Source organism: Larimichthys crocea, chromosome XII (genome assembly GCF_000972845.2).
Source record: "Larimichthys crocea isolate SSNF chromosome XII, L_crocea_2.0, whole genome shotgun sequence".
NCBI classification, from domain to species: Eukaryota; Metazoa; Chordata; class Actinopteri; family Sciaenidae; genus Larimichthys; species Larimichthys crocea.
Window position 1 is genome coordinate 31032118 of NC_040022.1, and position 15549 is coordinate 31047666.

At 43.6% G+C, this 15549-nt stretch overlaps 1 protein-coding gene and 1 long non-coding RNA gene across 4 annotated transcripts in view; one reads left to right on the plus strand and one right to left on the minus strand.

Annotated features, from left to right (window-relative positions):
- tmem104 (transmembrane protein 104) overlaps window positions 1-14493 on the minus strand; it is a 59529-nt gene extending 45036 nt beyond the window's left edge. Inside the window, exons 1-6 of the mRNA XM_010736457.3 lie at window positions 13917-14493; window positions 11567-11639; window positions 10805-10926; window positions 9325-9406; window positions 6213-6306; window positions 5148-5231 (exon numbers count right to left, since the gene is read on the minus strand). Of these exons, the coding sequence (XP_010734759.1) occupies window positions 5148-5231; window positions 6213-6306; window positions 9325-9406; window positions 10805-10926; window positions 11567-11611 (427 nt within the window). The 5' untranslated portion in view covers window positions 11612-11639; window positions 13917-14493. The remainder of the gene's footprint in view (window positions 1-5147; window positions 5232-6212; window positions 6307-9324; window positions 9407-10804; window positions 10927-11566; window positions 11640-13916) is intronic.
- LOC113747109 (uncharacterized) lies at window positions 29-5132 on the plus strand. Of its 3 annotated transcripts, none has more exons than XR_003463351.1 (3): window positions 29-510; window positions 2603-2753; window positions 2857-5132. It is a non-coding gene; the product is annotated as an uncharacterized LOC113747109 (long non-coding RNA). The 3 variants fall into 3 exon arrangements; XR_003463350.1 differs by having other exon boundaries at window positions 2880-5132; XR_003463352.1 differs by having other exon boundaries at window positions 4686-5132.
- Window positions 14494-15549: the final 1056 nt, after the last annotated feature.

The following is a 15549-nucleotide window of genomic DNA, read 5'->3' on the forward strand; positions in this document are numbered from 1 at the left end:
TGATCTCAACAACATGCGGCCTGTCAGCTGACACGTCAGCACATGTTGGTTCCACCCATCTTCAAACTGTAGATCTGAGGGGGAGGGAACAAGGAAACATGAGCAGAGAGGAGCTGGCTGTGTTTGAGAGCAGGAAGAAGAGGGAGGGCTTATCAAGAGCTGAGTCATTCCAGGAAGAGGAGCTTGTAAATGATCTGTAGAGTTCATACACTTTGATCGCTGTGAAGAAAATAGTTCATGTTAAAGTTTCACCTGGAAATGAGTCCAAAAGAAACCAGAAGACTTTTCTAAAACACGGCTGATCTGAAGGTGAAATAAAGGTAAATCCTCCAGTCAGTGACAATCATCAGCCCAACAACCACTAATAAAGGCAATCATTTCATCTTCTTCATCTTCAGTGATGAAATCCTCGACTGTCTGTAAAAGGTGAGCTGTCAGAGACGAGGACTACAAACACAGGAGCATCACCAGCTGCCATTTTGTCACCTTTGTTCTTTTCTTTGGAAACCAGTGAGTTCAAATGTATTACACACGTTTACTGTAAATATTATACAGTATGTAAAGTAGTTCAAGTTTGCACAACCACAAACCTATACAGCAACAAGACTCCAGAAGAAGTGAGTCAGTCTCCATAAGTCCCCATGTCCAAATGTCCAACTTCACAGCAGAAATAAACATGTTTACAGCCTGGTACAAAAAACAGTTTTGGTCTCTGTAGCTAATTTCCCCGTTCATGACAACTGTACTGAGGGTGAATTTATATACAACTCACCTGTTCACATTATATTAAGGCTTAAAGTTATGCAGGATTAAGAGCGTGGACGCTTTGATTGACAGGTGGATGTCGTCACAGATGGCATGTTAGAGCTGAGCTAGGTGTGTGGTTCCCGATTGGTCTTGTTTTCTTGTTTTTTGGGTATTACGTAAAGGTCACTGAGGTTTCTTTATTTCTTTTATTTTTTCTGGCAATAAATAACTTCCTTTTACAGGGTACATCTAGTTTTATGTTGCTTCCTTCTCCCTACACGAGCTGAGAGGTTAAGGAGGAAGAAGAAGAAAAATGAATTCCCTTTCCGAGTCTTATTTCTCACAGTGTCAGCTGAAGAAACGCTGCATAATGTCCCCCGTGGCACACCGTTGGACGAAGCACATTAGTGTCCTAGTGGCAGATAGCAGAAACAGGACGGTGTGTACTCTGCTGCCGCTGTCAGTAAGCGATAGCAAGGCGAGAGCCCTGCATGACCACAGGGATGCAGGCCTTCACGGGCACTGTAACTAATATTTTAAATTACTCAGAGCCACAGGACAGAATGCTGCAAAATGGGTCTTCATGTAGGAGCCCAGTCTTTCATGTAGATGTGAGACGCATCACTATCCATCATCACTTTGCTTCTGACTGACCGGCAGGCCTGACAACCTCTCTGTGAGCAGCAAGCGGGCCCTATTTAGTTACATGCTTTTATTACCATACGCAGGTTTAACAGAAGGGATTTAATACTGTATGTTACATTATAGGAAAAGTTTATATCCTGTTATAAAAAGTCTGCTTTGACCTCCGTTGTAAAGGGAGTTTCATGGTCACAAATGAGTCATCAGAACGTGCCGCCGTCACACTGAAAGCCTCGGAAATAAAACTTTTAATTTCGCCTCGTTAATTGTTCTGTCCTCAACTTCCAGGAGGCAAAAACACGGTTAACGAAATGTCTCTAAAAACATGTGAAGCTCAGTCAAAGCGTCCACGCTCCTAATCCTGCATAACTTTAATCCTTAATATAATGTGAACAGGTGAGTTGTATATAAATTCACCCTCAGTACAGTTGTCATGAACGGGGAAATTAGCTACAGAGACCAAAACTGTTTTTTGTACCAGGCTGTAAACATGTTTATTTCTGCTGTGAAGTTGGACATTTGGACATGGGGACTTATGGAGACTGACTCACTTCTGGAGCCAGCCTCAGGTGGACTTCAGTCTTCACTTCACAACCTCGGAGGTTGCCGCTTACAATGAATCAACAGTTGACAGATGCAGATTAAAGTTGCAACTATTAATTATTTTAATTATTGATCCATGTGTCGATCAATCGATCTGTACAACACACTAAAATGGAAAAATGCCCATTGAGAGAGTGAGCGAGCAAGAAGCCGTCGGACAAGAGTAAATCTGAGACTGACTTTTATCGGTTGGTGAGAGCTTGGTGAAATAAAAGGCTGAAAGACAGACGCCGTTAGCTCAGTTTGTTAACCCGGTTGCCCGGACTATGATCTCAGAGCGCCGGTGGTGGTGGTGGAACAAATCAAGCTTTCACAGAGCGAGCTTGGTTTAACTTGTAGTATCGATCCATCGGGTTGATCACAGTCGGTCATTTTAACATACTGCCTAGAGTTAAAGTGCATCTGTTCACGAGCTGACACAGGAAACTATTGCAGCGGAGTCTTATGGAGAACGATCGGGCTGCGAGCTGAAGCGAGCACGTCCATTCATCTTCCCGGTGGCTCAGGCTCTTTTCCTTTCGCCGGCGCTGTCGATGCTCAAGTATGACATTTAAGTAAAAGTCATAGAAGTATTAAAAATGGATGTGCCCATGTTTGGCTCTCATTACAGACAGACGCCCAGGTTACAGCGGAGTCGATTAGTATTCGCCGCCACGGTCCTTTCCGTATGTCACGGGGGACGAAGGACGAAGGCTCACGCTGGAGAAACAATCGTCCTGTTTGCACAGCCGCCATGTTAAAGACCACATCACAGCACAGAGGTAAGAGAAGCTGAGACAAGATGCTGATGCAAGGACAATGCTCTGTCTTTGTGACTTTAGCCAAAGTCGTCTTCTAATCAACTTTCAAATCATCAATGTGAAGGTTATAGCAGCACCTTTCCACAGATAAACCAGCCCCCATCAACATTCCCATCAGTGGCTGCAGGTCAGGCTGACAGGATACCCATGGCCTTATTCCAAGACCGCCTCAGCGCTGCTGCTGCTGCTGCCACGTCAATTTCAGCCCAGGAGGAAGTCAATGCCCTCCAAGAGTGCCTCTTCAACAGCAGGAGAGATGCATTTTAATTGGCTGCAAAGGTGCAGGATAAAAAAGACAGTGTGCAATCACGCCTGCGGTTTATTATCTGTGAAGAGCGTGGAAGTGGTGTTAAAACCGTTTTAACCATCCTGTAACGTGACGGAAACATTCGCACTCCTTCTCGTTATTTAGCTCGTCGAACACGTGAAGAAAGAGCCGTCAGTCCGGACGTTTGCTCCGCTTCCTAAAGGGAACACAGGTTCTGACATGTCAACATCTGTCCCCTCACACCCATAATCGCTTGTAATTTAAGTTTTCTTCCTGGGGTTGGTGTGAAGAGAGAATAAAAAGCTCCTGACGGTCTGACTGTGTTCGATTTAACAAATTAAAACCTGAGCGCACACTGACTCGTAAGTTATTTTAATTATCAATAAATCAGCTGATTGTTACCTTGATTTAATCTTTTAATTGTCTGCTCTGTGAAATGTCATCAGAGGTTTCCAGGTTGACATCTTGTCAAACACAAGACGAAGAAAACACACAAATAAAAAATTACCTGACTGAACTTCATCAACGGAAGTAAATTGTACCAAACAAACTTAGTGTAATCGTGTAATTAAACATACTAACTAACTAACCGTCGCTGTCTCTCTCTGAATCTGATGATCTGACTCATGAGGAGGTGAGACAGGCAGCTCGGGTTTGATCATTATTTGTTTCTCAACTATCTGTCTTTTTTTTTTTTTACATGAACAGCTCGGTCTGAAAATATCACTGAGGTGATTTTTTTTTCACGCCTCTAAGTGAAATCTTCTGTAATAAAATGAAATGCTTTCGTAAACGCAAAGAGTTCATCTGTAAAACACACGGCGGTTTGTAAATCCTGCAATCAAACGCTGACTGAGCGACGACCTAAGTCGGCTTCATCCGGTCCAGTCTTGGTCTTGACTTGATCTCGATACACTCTGGTCTTGGCCATGACTTGGTCACATTCAGTCCGCCTCAGCTCCACCCACGCTAAACGTCTTTGCCCATTGGCAGGACTGCCAAGATGGAGACAAGACACACTGAGCTTCACAATGGCTCTTCATAAACCTGTGGGGGACGTCACAGAGACCACGTCCAGGACAGGACATCAAAAACTGAAAATACTAAAAGTTGTTGTTGAATATCTGTCAGATATTTCTTGCTTTATCCGTTAGACGTCTTCAAACGGGTCAGCTCCGTCCTCGTTCAGCATGTGCCAGGACTCGTGCCTATCTAATTCATTTCTGATTAGAGTCACTGGGCAGCTCTCCCATCGCGTGAGGAGAGAAAACTCATTTCCTTATTACCGATCGATACCTCCACGTGCCTCACCTGCGCACTGTCTGCCTCATGCCGGGAGAGGTAATTTCTTCAGGGCTTCACCTTTAACAGGCAGGACAGTCGAGCTGAGTGACGAGAGGCTGAACGGATGGCGAGCGCGCTGCAGCTTTAACAGCATGACGGCATGCATGAGTGGGTTCACACGTGTGGGTGTGAACACGAGCCTGCTGGATTGGCTGTGCTGCACGCTGTGTGTCGAGTGCTCCACCTAGTGTTGAGCTGCTGGAAAAACACAAAGCATGTCAGCGTGGATGATGTTGTCAGAGCTCTGACCTTTTGTTGTTCCTTTATTCCTGCGACAACAGGGACGCTGCAGACTGTTGAGTCACTCGCATGTGGTTGAGGAGAGCCGGGCGGCGTAATGCGAGCAGACGAAAAGGGCGGAGGAGGAGGAGGAGGAGGAGGAGATGAGAAAATCTACTGATGGGTTCGAGGGATGTAAAGCCGCAAGGTTGTATCTGTGCGGTTCAAGGTGAACGTGATCGAGGCTTCAGTTCGGTACAGGCTGTACCGCCTCCCACACACGTGCACTGCAGAAAGATTAAGAGCCTCAAACAGGTAATTACAACCAAAGGCAATTTATCTGCTCATAATTACATCCAATTAAAGAGACTTCCTTTCTGCGAATGTGAGGATTGGACAGGAATGTCCACACAACCTCCACGACTCCACCGTAAATGTTACGCTTGGCTAACGACGGTGGCGTCCGCAGTTAATTGAATAATGGGGCAGTGAGATCAGAACCCCCGAGGCCAGAAGAATATTACCTTTGTTGAAGAACATGGAGGCCATTTGACCCATCTCCACCCGCTCCGCGATGTCGAAGTGATCGACGTGACCTCCCGATCTCTCTGCGAAAACATGAAGAGCGGTAAATGCCGTGCAGAGGAGGAGGCAGATAAACGTCAAAGAAAGGGAACGCAACATTTAGACACTCGATAAAACAAACACTACAAACATTTCTATCACATCAGACATCAGACATGTAAAAACGGCTCTTTAAAAAGGTCCAGTGTGAAGGATTTAGTGGCATCTAGCGGTGTAGTCGCTGATTGCAACCCCACCACCTCACCCTCTCCTTCCTTTCGTGAAAGAGAAACTATTTAAAAAACATGAAAGTTTCTCTCTAGAGCCAGAGTTTAGTTTGACACACGGACACTGGAACTTTAATGTGTTTGATTTTTGATCATGTCAGACTGACAATATCAAATGAAAATGAGTTAAAAAGTGATTCTGTGAGTTTACTGTTCACTCACGTTTTATGTGTCAGAATACTGAAGACATCTGAACAGCGGTTTGTTGGTTTTTTTATTGTTATTTCTCTCTACATACGTCCTGATTGTTGGAGCTGTGGGCACTTTTATCAGGTCTGTCTATTGATGTTTATGCAAAATAAATCTACATACGGGTAATAAAGCATACCTTAGTGACCATAATTTGGTCTATAAAATGACATTTCTACTGATAAATAACGAAACAATTAGCCCATTATGAAAATATCAAAATCACTAACTTCTTTGTCGGCTCTGGATCGAAAAAAACAAGATGGCAATGTCTGTAATGCTGATGCAGTTATCCACAAACCAATGGCTGACGTCACGTCCTCAAAACATCTAGTTACTTGTTAATTTCAGAAAACTCTCTGAAGTGCAGCTCCATCTGTTGTCTCTGCGGACGTAACACTGCTTTCTCAGTCTGTCATGATGGAGATCACTTCAACGTGCGATGTGATGCTGTGACAGCACCGTAAACCTCGTGAGGTCGAGGTCAGGCTGCTCACGTTGGTCAACACAGCGTGTGAAAACACTTTTATGGTTCCTCGTGATACTCACGGACAGATAAGATGGGCTTCGTCTCCGGCGCTGATCGACCTCGGTTCGTGACGTCATCATCCGAGTAGTCGGAGGTGGAGTCGCTGTCGTCGACCTGCGGAGATAATGCGAGGATGTAAAACTGTTTTTCCTCAACATAAACAACGCTCAGTTTACAAGCGATTACACAGAGTTTATTTGTTCTGTGTGTGAGGCAGGAGGACGACAACATCTGGAAATTACAAGCAACAGCTGGAAAGCGCTTTAGGGAGTGGAGGACTTTATAATTCAATCACACATTGTTTCTTTTTTCATTTCACAAACTCTCACATGCAGATTAATGTCAATTAGCTGTCAGTGATTGTGTCATCAGCCGGCTGGGACTGAAGACGAGATGAGGAGTGACAGGAGATAAAAAAACAACAACAACAAAACAACCCGAGAAAATAAAGATGACAGTCACATGACTGTTCAGGCCTTCAGGCGCTGATGGAGAAACAAACTTTCTAAAACTCACAAACACTGTTTTATATTTCGTTGAATATCCCGACATAGCTGGGTTGGGTTGAACTGGACGAGGGTTGCTTAAGGCCACAATGATGCCATTTTGTGAAACAGCTTGCACATAAATCAGATTTCAGCACACCGACATGTACACGGTAACATTTGGCTGACACAACACCATCATGAAGGTTTAAGAAGCATCTCACGCCATTTCTGTGGATCTGTGGATCAACATTAGCACACAAAGAGTGACGTAATGTTGGTAACACTCAATTTTTCTCATAATTACCTCAAAAGTAAATTAATATGTAATTAAAAAGTCATCAGACGGTTCGTCGAACAGACGACTGAGAGGAAATTATAATTATGTGTGCCAGACTTTGAGGATCTTGACCTCTAGGTTAACCAAAGGTAAACCAATGACCTAGAGAGTCTTTAAATGATTTAGTGGCATCTAGTGATTACATTATTACATTACATTACATTGCATTTAGCAGACGCTTTTATCCAAAGCGACTTACAGAGGAGGACATGAAGTGAGTAGTGATGAAGTTCCAGATTTTTTCTCCTTCCAAGCGTGTAGGAGAAACACACTTTAGATATAAAAGTCTCACCCTGAGGTAACAAAAACATCATTATTCTTATTTTCAGGTGATTAAACACTGATGAAAACAGAGTTATGAATCCTGCATTCTGTAAATAAAGCCTCATAAATCTGCAGACCTTTAAGTTTTTGCACCACGGGTCTGTCTGAAGTGCAGAACAATTTATCAATTTTCGATCGATGAATCATTTTCTGACATTTTAAAAAAACAAAATAAATAATAAACAGATTTATTGAAACCAGGATTAAGTTTCTAGTTATAAATGAATAATAAAATAATAATGTAAACGTTTGAATATTGATATAATGTTTAGAAAGTTGTCTCTAGTTTCCCTGTAGTTTTTCCAGGAAACTTCATGGAAATCTTTAAACTTAAAGCGCTGCCATCATTTCTCTGGATTTTTAATATTTTAGAAAGGACCATGAATCTGGTCACACTCCACTGAAAGTTCCAGCAGAGGGCAGTCACGTCTGATCCTGCGCTCCATCTCTCTCTACAAATCTCCACAATGATTTGGAGAGCAGGCGATGCAGATGGAAAGACCGTCTGAGCCTCAGCATCGAGCTTCCACTTACTACACCTGAAGATGAAGACTTGCTCAGGGAAAACATACGACGCGTCGCTGAGGAAAAAGACCTTCATTTCTGTTAATATGCTTCAGCCAAGCAGAGAGACATAAAAAGCATTCAGCAGCAAACATTTCCAGTTTTCTCCCCTCTCTTGTTTTCCATTACGTGGGAGGAAAAGGCTGAGAGGAGTGCAGGAGCAATGAATCAAAGCAGAGTGTTTGGGGCTCGGTTAGAGTCGGGCTATTGTCCTCAGGCTCATAACTCCTCAACTGGAAACCCAGGCATTAAGTGAGATGACTTCTGTACCAGGGGAGAAACAAAAAGCAAAGGCCGAGCCATTTAAAGTGCACAAAGTCTTTTTCGTAGTCAAAGTAAAAATGATTGAAGAGCGGGTTGTTTCCTTTGGTAATGGAGTACAGTCCTACACTGACGGCTTCGTCCAAATTGGATTTCTTATAGACGGGTGGCAAGAGGCACATTTCACTTGTGCTAAGATTGGACAATAAAACAACAGCAGCCTTCGAAATAAAATAAAAAGACAGCTTCCCATTAAAACAGCAGACTTTCTTTTCAGGCTTTAAACGTGAAATATTCCACGGTCCGGTTATTTTACTGGGTAACAAATGAGACAGTCGACGTTTCTTTCAACAAACGCTCAAACGTGAAAACCTCGGCGCCGCTCAGCAGAAATACTTTAACACGCCTCAAATTAAGATTTCAGTCCTCGTGAATTTGGCGACACCTAGTGGGCGACAGCGAATGTGCTTTATGACACAGACTGTTTATGATGGAAATAACTCTGTTTGGATAGAGGACGTGTTTTTGATGTTTTCTGAAGGTTCTCAATCTATGGTACGTGTTGCACTAGTGGTACGCCACCACTTTCTTCTATAGATTCATTTTCTTATCAACTTTGTGCATGTGAGAAGTGAATTTCCTCACTGTGCGATCATTAAAGTCTGTCTTACCTAACCAGTCAGGTGTGTGTGGACTGGTGTCAGCTGTGGTTTGTGATTGCTTAACGAACCTCGCCCACACACACACACACACACACCAACATGTGAATGTTTCTACTGTAAGAACCTCACCTGCAGAAACCCGGGAGAATCCTGCTCTTGATTCAGATCATTTAAAGCAATTTACTATATGAAAGTGAAATGATGACACCCACTGAGAGAAAGCACTCTGGGTTTGTGTTGACTTTAATCACATGAAAAGATGAAGTTCATTCTGTTATTAAGATGCTTCATCGAGTCAAAAGCAGCGGAAACACTTAGAGCAACATCAGTTCCACTTTTTTGACCAGCAGGCTGTAAGACGTGTTAAGACAAACTGTCCCCGACAGAGCGGGACGTTTACCTCTTTAATATTTGGTTTGTCTGACACATCCTTACAGCAAACAGACGCCCGTCCACGCAGCCTATCAAAAGATACAGAGTGAGTTCATTATCTCACCTCTTCCTGCTCTCGCCTCTTCCATCGCAGCTGAGCGTTGGCCGCCGCCATCGCCTCGATCACGAACGTGGTGGTCATGTAGCTGGTGAGAGAGGAGGGACAGATTAACGAGACGTCATTAACGACCTGTCGTCGTTTACCGGTGTGGAACTAATATTTTACATTCACTGCAACAGGTGGATCCTTTAGTTGCAGATGTAAACTGTTAATTAACAACCAGTTCTTCTTCTTGATTTGGCACAGACGAATTCCCATATTATTTATGTTGTATTTTAAATTACATACAAATGTATGTAAAATGATATTAATTATCTGTGTCTCATTAAATAAATGTTTATGTCCACACTAACAGTTTAATGTTTACTTTAAGGTAAATCTTTACATTCAAACTCTAATAAAAAACTGAATAATCACAGAAGACTGAAACCTAAATTACAGACATTATCTGTAAATTAAGCACTAAAGTTATTTCTCAGTTTTCATTTTGATTCAGGGAACATCTGTAAAATAACGGCGTTTCTCCACAGAACTATTCGTACTGTCACTTTATTGACAGCGTTTCATTGTAAAAATTCAGAATTGTAAAATAACAATTCCTCTATAAAACTTCGGCTGGATTTTGCTTCATCTGAATTCTGATAGTTCACTTGATTTTACGGTCGAGCTGATCCAGGAAAATCATCATATATGGTCACTTTCTGTTCATGTCCGTCTCTCTGGCATGAAACTGAGACTAAACGAACAGCTGATGGAGGTGATGACCTCCAAAAAAAAACTAAATCAAAATCCAAAAAACCATTTAAACCTGGGTTGTTCTGGGTTTTCTGGAACATTTCAGTTGTTTGCTCGGTGTGAACCCACCAGGTCAGACACAATCTCCTTCATGAAGCAAACACATAGGAAAGGACACTGCTTTAATCTGATGTATTGCTTATACAGAGTCCATTCCAGTCTTGTTTACTTTCCTTTGCACCTGCCTCAAGTCATTTTTCCAGCCCATAAATCACAAAGAGGACTGCCTGACATTCCACTAAGTTCTTATTTTCAACACTCATGCTGTAACACATTTTACCAGCCAGCCAGTGAGTGAAACATGCCGGTTTAAGGAGATCCAGGACTAACCGTCGCCTCAAGTGAAAACAAGTTCCTGCAAACAGAAAATCTCCTCCTTTAAATTTCAACATCACATTTCTGCAAGACATGTTTGTGCAACGATACATTTATCTGTATTCGGTAAGCACTACGAATCAAACAATACGCAATTTTATATTTATTTCATCAAGTTCTGGCGATGCTGAACGCTCTATTATTTAGTTAGTTGTGTGTAGAGTGCTTTGTGTTACATTTTGTTTGTCTGATTGACTGTAACAACCTCGACTCTCAGTTCAACCAGTTTTACAGCTGATGTTGGCAGAGATCGTCTCTGCTGTGAGACAGAAACAGAAAGGAGGTGGAGAGGTTGCGGCAGATCAACACATACCTCATGAATCCTAAAAAGGAGATGAGCGATAAGCTGACCACCCAGCCGGCTGTAGCGAAGGCTCTGGGCATCGTCAAGGCTCCTGTTCCCACGATCAGATTGAACATGTACACCAGCCCCACCTGGAGAAGACAAGCTTATCAAGACATTTTGTATCCTTAAATCTTCCCCCAATATGTTCTTAACATTGTGCTGCTGCTCTGACCTCATTTCTCTACAACAATCAATCAGGTTTCATCCAATATTAATGATTTAAAGTGCAACATGTCGAGCAGCAGCGTCTTTGTTGATAAAGATACCCCAAGTCAGGGAAGTCAGTCGGGCCGCTCTCAGCTCTATCAGGTAACAAAAAGGCTTTAATGATTCAAAGCTTTAGCTTCGTGAAGAAAAAAAAAACACTTCACCAGCAGAACTTAATCTTTGTGGCCAAGTCATGCCGACGTCAGCAAAGTCAGGGACTGAAACGAGCTGCGGGAACATAAAGAGGATGTGTAACTAAACCAGCTTCCTCTTTGTTTTACTGCATGTTCAACACTTATCTTTATAGTTTTGATGACCCAAAGAATCTTTCTACGCTCAGAGTTCAACACAAACCACGTAGACGTTTAAAACGCCTGCAGGTCACCTGAACGTCTCAGCTTTAAATCAACCACACAGCCGAATAACAGCCCGCATGTTTACAGAGCTCTCCATTTAGAAAAGAGTTGAGTCTGTCTGACCTTAAACGATCTTAAAGAGATGATTATCCTGCAGGATACTCACAAATGCAGAGTAGGGCTCCCCGGTCTCTGTGATTCCACCTGCCATGGTCGATGACGTCGTCTGACTTCTTCACCTGTGAGAAAGAAAACAACAGGTTTCTCAGCCAGAAACCACACAGGTGTGTCCATAAAGTGAGAATAAGTAAGAACATGAACTCGTAATGTGAGAAAAACAAGAAAATAAGCGATTGGTTTGAGTTTTATCTGCACGAAGGCAGAACTCAATTCACACATGTTGAACATTTTTCTAATTAAACTTTAAACTCTCTCTGACTCTGTGGTGGCCTCAGCCGTCCTTTATGCTGTGGTCTGCTGGACGGGGACAGGAGCAGACTCGACAGACTCTGTCCTGGACATGTTAGCTCAGCTGACATCCATCATGGACTCTCACCCCCTACATGACACTTTACATTACATTACATTACATTACATTACATTTAGCAGACGCTTTTATCCAAAGCGACTTACAGAGGAGGACATAAGCTGAGGAAGGTGTAACGGACACAGAGTAGTTGTTAGTTTTGTTAGTTTTGTTAGGCAGGGAAGCATTCTGGAAACAGAAAGGTTTTTAGAAGTTTTTAAAGGTAGAAAGGGATGTTGCTGTTCTAGTAGCCGTTGGTCATTCCACCATTTGGGGACGACCACAGAGAAGAGTCTAGAGTGACCTCGCTTTGCGAGAGGCGAGGGTACAACTAGACAGTTTGTATGAGCGGAGCGTAGCGCCCTGGTCGGGACGTGAGCCTTTAGTAAGACTTTAGTAAGACAGACATCCTGAAATGTCTCTGAGATCATCGAGGTGGATTCATGGACTAAATGAAAACTGTGTTTATTTCAGGTACCAGCTTCTAAATCTGAGTCTGACTGCTGCAAAATATAACGACACAAAGAAGTTTGATTTGTATCCGACGTTATTTCCGGGAAAAACCTCCGGTTTTCCCCGGAAATAACGTCGGATACAAATCAAATAACGTCGGTTTTTCCATTTGTTTCATTGGAGGCTTGTGCGTTTCCACACGGGCAAAAACCGGGTTTGCCCGTGTGGCATGGTAGGTCATTCCACCATTTGGGGACGACCACAGAGAAGAGTTTAGAGTGACCTCGCTTTGCGAGAGGCGAGGGTACAACTAGACGGTTTGTATGAGCGGAGCGTAACGCCCTGGTCGGGACGTGAGCCTTTAGTAAGACGCTGAGATAGGCAGGGGCAGATCCTGAGATAGGCAGGGGCAGATCCTGAGATAGGCAGGGGCAGATCCTGAGATAGGCAGGGGCAGATCCTGAGATAGGCAGGGGCAGATCCTGAGATAGGCAGGGGCAGATCCTGAGATAGGCAGGGGCAGATCCTGAGATAGGCAGGGGCAGATCCTGAGATAGGCAGGGGCAGATCCTGAGATAGGCAGGGGCAGATCCTGAGATAGGCAGGGGCAGATCCTGAGATAGGCAGGGGCAGATCCTGAGATAGGCAGGGGCAGATCCTGAGATAGGCAGGGGCAGATCCTGAGATAGGCAGGGGCAGATCCTGAGATAGGCAGGGGCAGATCCTGAGATAGGCAGGGGCAGATCCTGAGATAGGCAGGGGCAGATCCTGAGATAGGCAGGGGCAGATCCTGAGATAGGCAGGGGCAGATCCTGAGATAGGCAGGGGCAGATCCTGAGATAGGCAGGGGCAGATCCTGAGGTGGTTTTGTAGGCTAGCGTCAGAGCTTTGTGTTTAATTGTGGCAGCTACAGGCAGCCAGTGCAGGTCGCTGAAGAGTGGGGTGACATGTGACCTTTTATTCATTCTGGACCATTTGCAAAGGTTTGATCGTGTGAGCAGGTAGACCAGCCAAGAGCGAGTTGCACCGTGGCAGCTCCATCAGCAGCAGACTGCTACACCCACGGTGTAAGAAGGAGGAGCAGGTCCTTCATCCAACACAACACCTGCTCCACCTGCTCCACCTGTAGTCTCTGATCTTTTATTTCATCTATACCTTTGCAGTTATTATTTACATCATGGTCACTTTACATCATACCTTTGCAGTTATTATTTACATCATGGTCACTTTACATCACAATCCTCTTTTTATACATCATGCCACTTTTATCCTCAGTCTGTTTGTTGTAGGTTATAGATTATAGATAGGTTATTTCTGTCTGTTTATGTTTTTCTACTTTTTTCTGACTCTGTATTTTATGCTACACTTTCCTCTGCTGCTGTTACAAGTAAATGTGGTGGGATGAATAAAGTCTATATAATCTAATCTAATCTAATCTAAAGTGTACTTTTAAACACATTTCTATAAAATGTGTTTTTAGCACCCACGGTGTCAGTAAACAGAGTTATCTGTGTGTGAGTGTTGTTTGTGTGTTTACCTGCTGGCATTCACCTGCTGGCACAGGTTCGAATCCCGCGCACGGGTGACGACACGGGTGTTTTAAACAGCTGATAAAAACAGGTAGAAAGCAGCTGGTCAGTCAGTCAGAAAGCAGCTGGTCACTTCTTCTTCACTGTGTCTGTCTGAGGCTAGTTTAGCTGCTCGGCTAGCAGGATGCTCCGAGCTGTCAGCTGTCGGAAAAACGCGGGAAAGCGGCGGGTCAGCGAGCGCGAGCCGCTCCGTTATTTTTATTTTTATCTAACTGTCAGTTTAAAACCGAGAGTTACCGGGGAAACACACTAAACGTTACACTGAGCTAACTGAAGCTGCTAAACTAAAAGCAGCCAGCTGATCCACACGGGGGGGCAAGCTAAAGCTAAAAACAAACACACTTCCGGTGCTGGATTTCAAAGTAAAACAATCCCCACAGCCGTCGTTGCATGTGTTGCGATGAGCGGTTTGAGTGAGATGCTTTTATTTTGAAGGCCCAGTTGAGTTATGTTTAGCGTTATATTCAGCTTGACGCGCTCGTGAGGCGGTTTGCTCGGTTTGCTCGTTGACGCGGGAGACAAGTCACGAGGTGCAACCGAACCAGCTCGTGAGAGCTTGTTGTGATTATTCAGCCGTGTCCCGCACGGTTATCCCGCATTTTACCGTCACAACTTAAGCGCTGCTCGACTTTATGCGGCTGCACGTGCTGCGGATTAGTTTGTACCCGCCCCTCCGCGCTGCGAAGGTTGTTAAAAAAAACGACCACTCTTTAAGCAGCATGTGCAGTCATGTGACACAGGTATGTACAGGTTGTACTGCATCACCTGTACTCCATCACCTGTACTCCATCACCTGTACTGCATCACCTGTACTCCATCAGCTGTACTGCATCACCTGTACTGCATCACCTGTACTCCATCACCTGTACTGCATCACCTGTACTCCATCACCTGTACTCCATCACCTGTACTCCATCACCTGTAACAGCTTTGAAGGTGATTTATACATTCATAAATAATAAATAAAAAATTATTTTAAAAAAAAGGGATGTCTGACGCGACTGCGACGTGAAATCCTTTAATAAATAACATAAATATTAAATATTAAAGGTCCAGGAGTTAGAGCCGGTCGTCTATTAATCAGATGGTCGGTGGTTCGATCCCCGGCTCCTCCAGGCTGCATGTTGAAGTGTCTTTGAGCAAGATACTCAAGGGTATAGAGGGGAAAGTTAGGACAATTCCAAGTGCCCACGACTGACATGGGTCCCAAAAAAAAAGGGAAAACACCAATATAAAATGATTAAACCATCATCATTGAGTTTATATATTTCAAATCTAATAATGAAATTAATTATCTCTTTGTCTTTACGTGTTCTGGGCAGTAAAAGTTAAATAAAAATGGCCTTTAGCACATTTTTAATCTCCATCAAACAGTGAACTGCACTGCAGACTGTATGCAGACTGTATGTAGACTATATGCAGACTGTATGCAGACTGTATGCATGCTGTATGTAGACTGTATGCAGGCTGTATGTAGACTGTATGCAGACTGTATGCATACTGTATGCAGACTGTATGCAGACTGTATGCATGCTGTATGTAGGCTGTATGCAGACTGTATGCAGACTGTATGTAGACTGT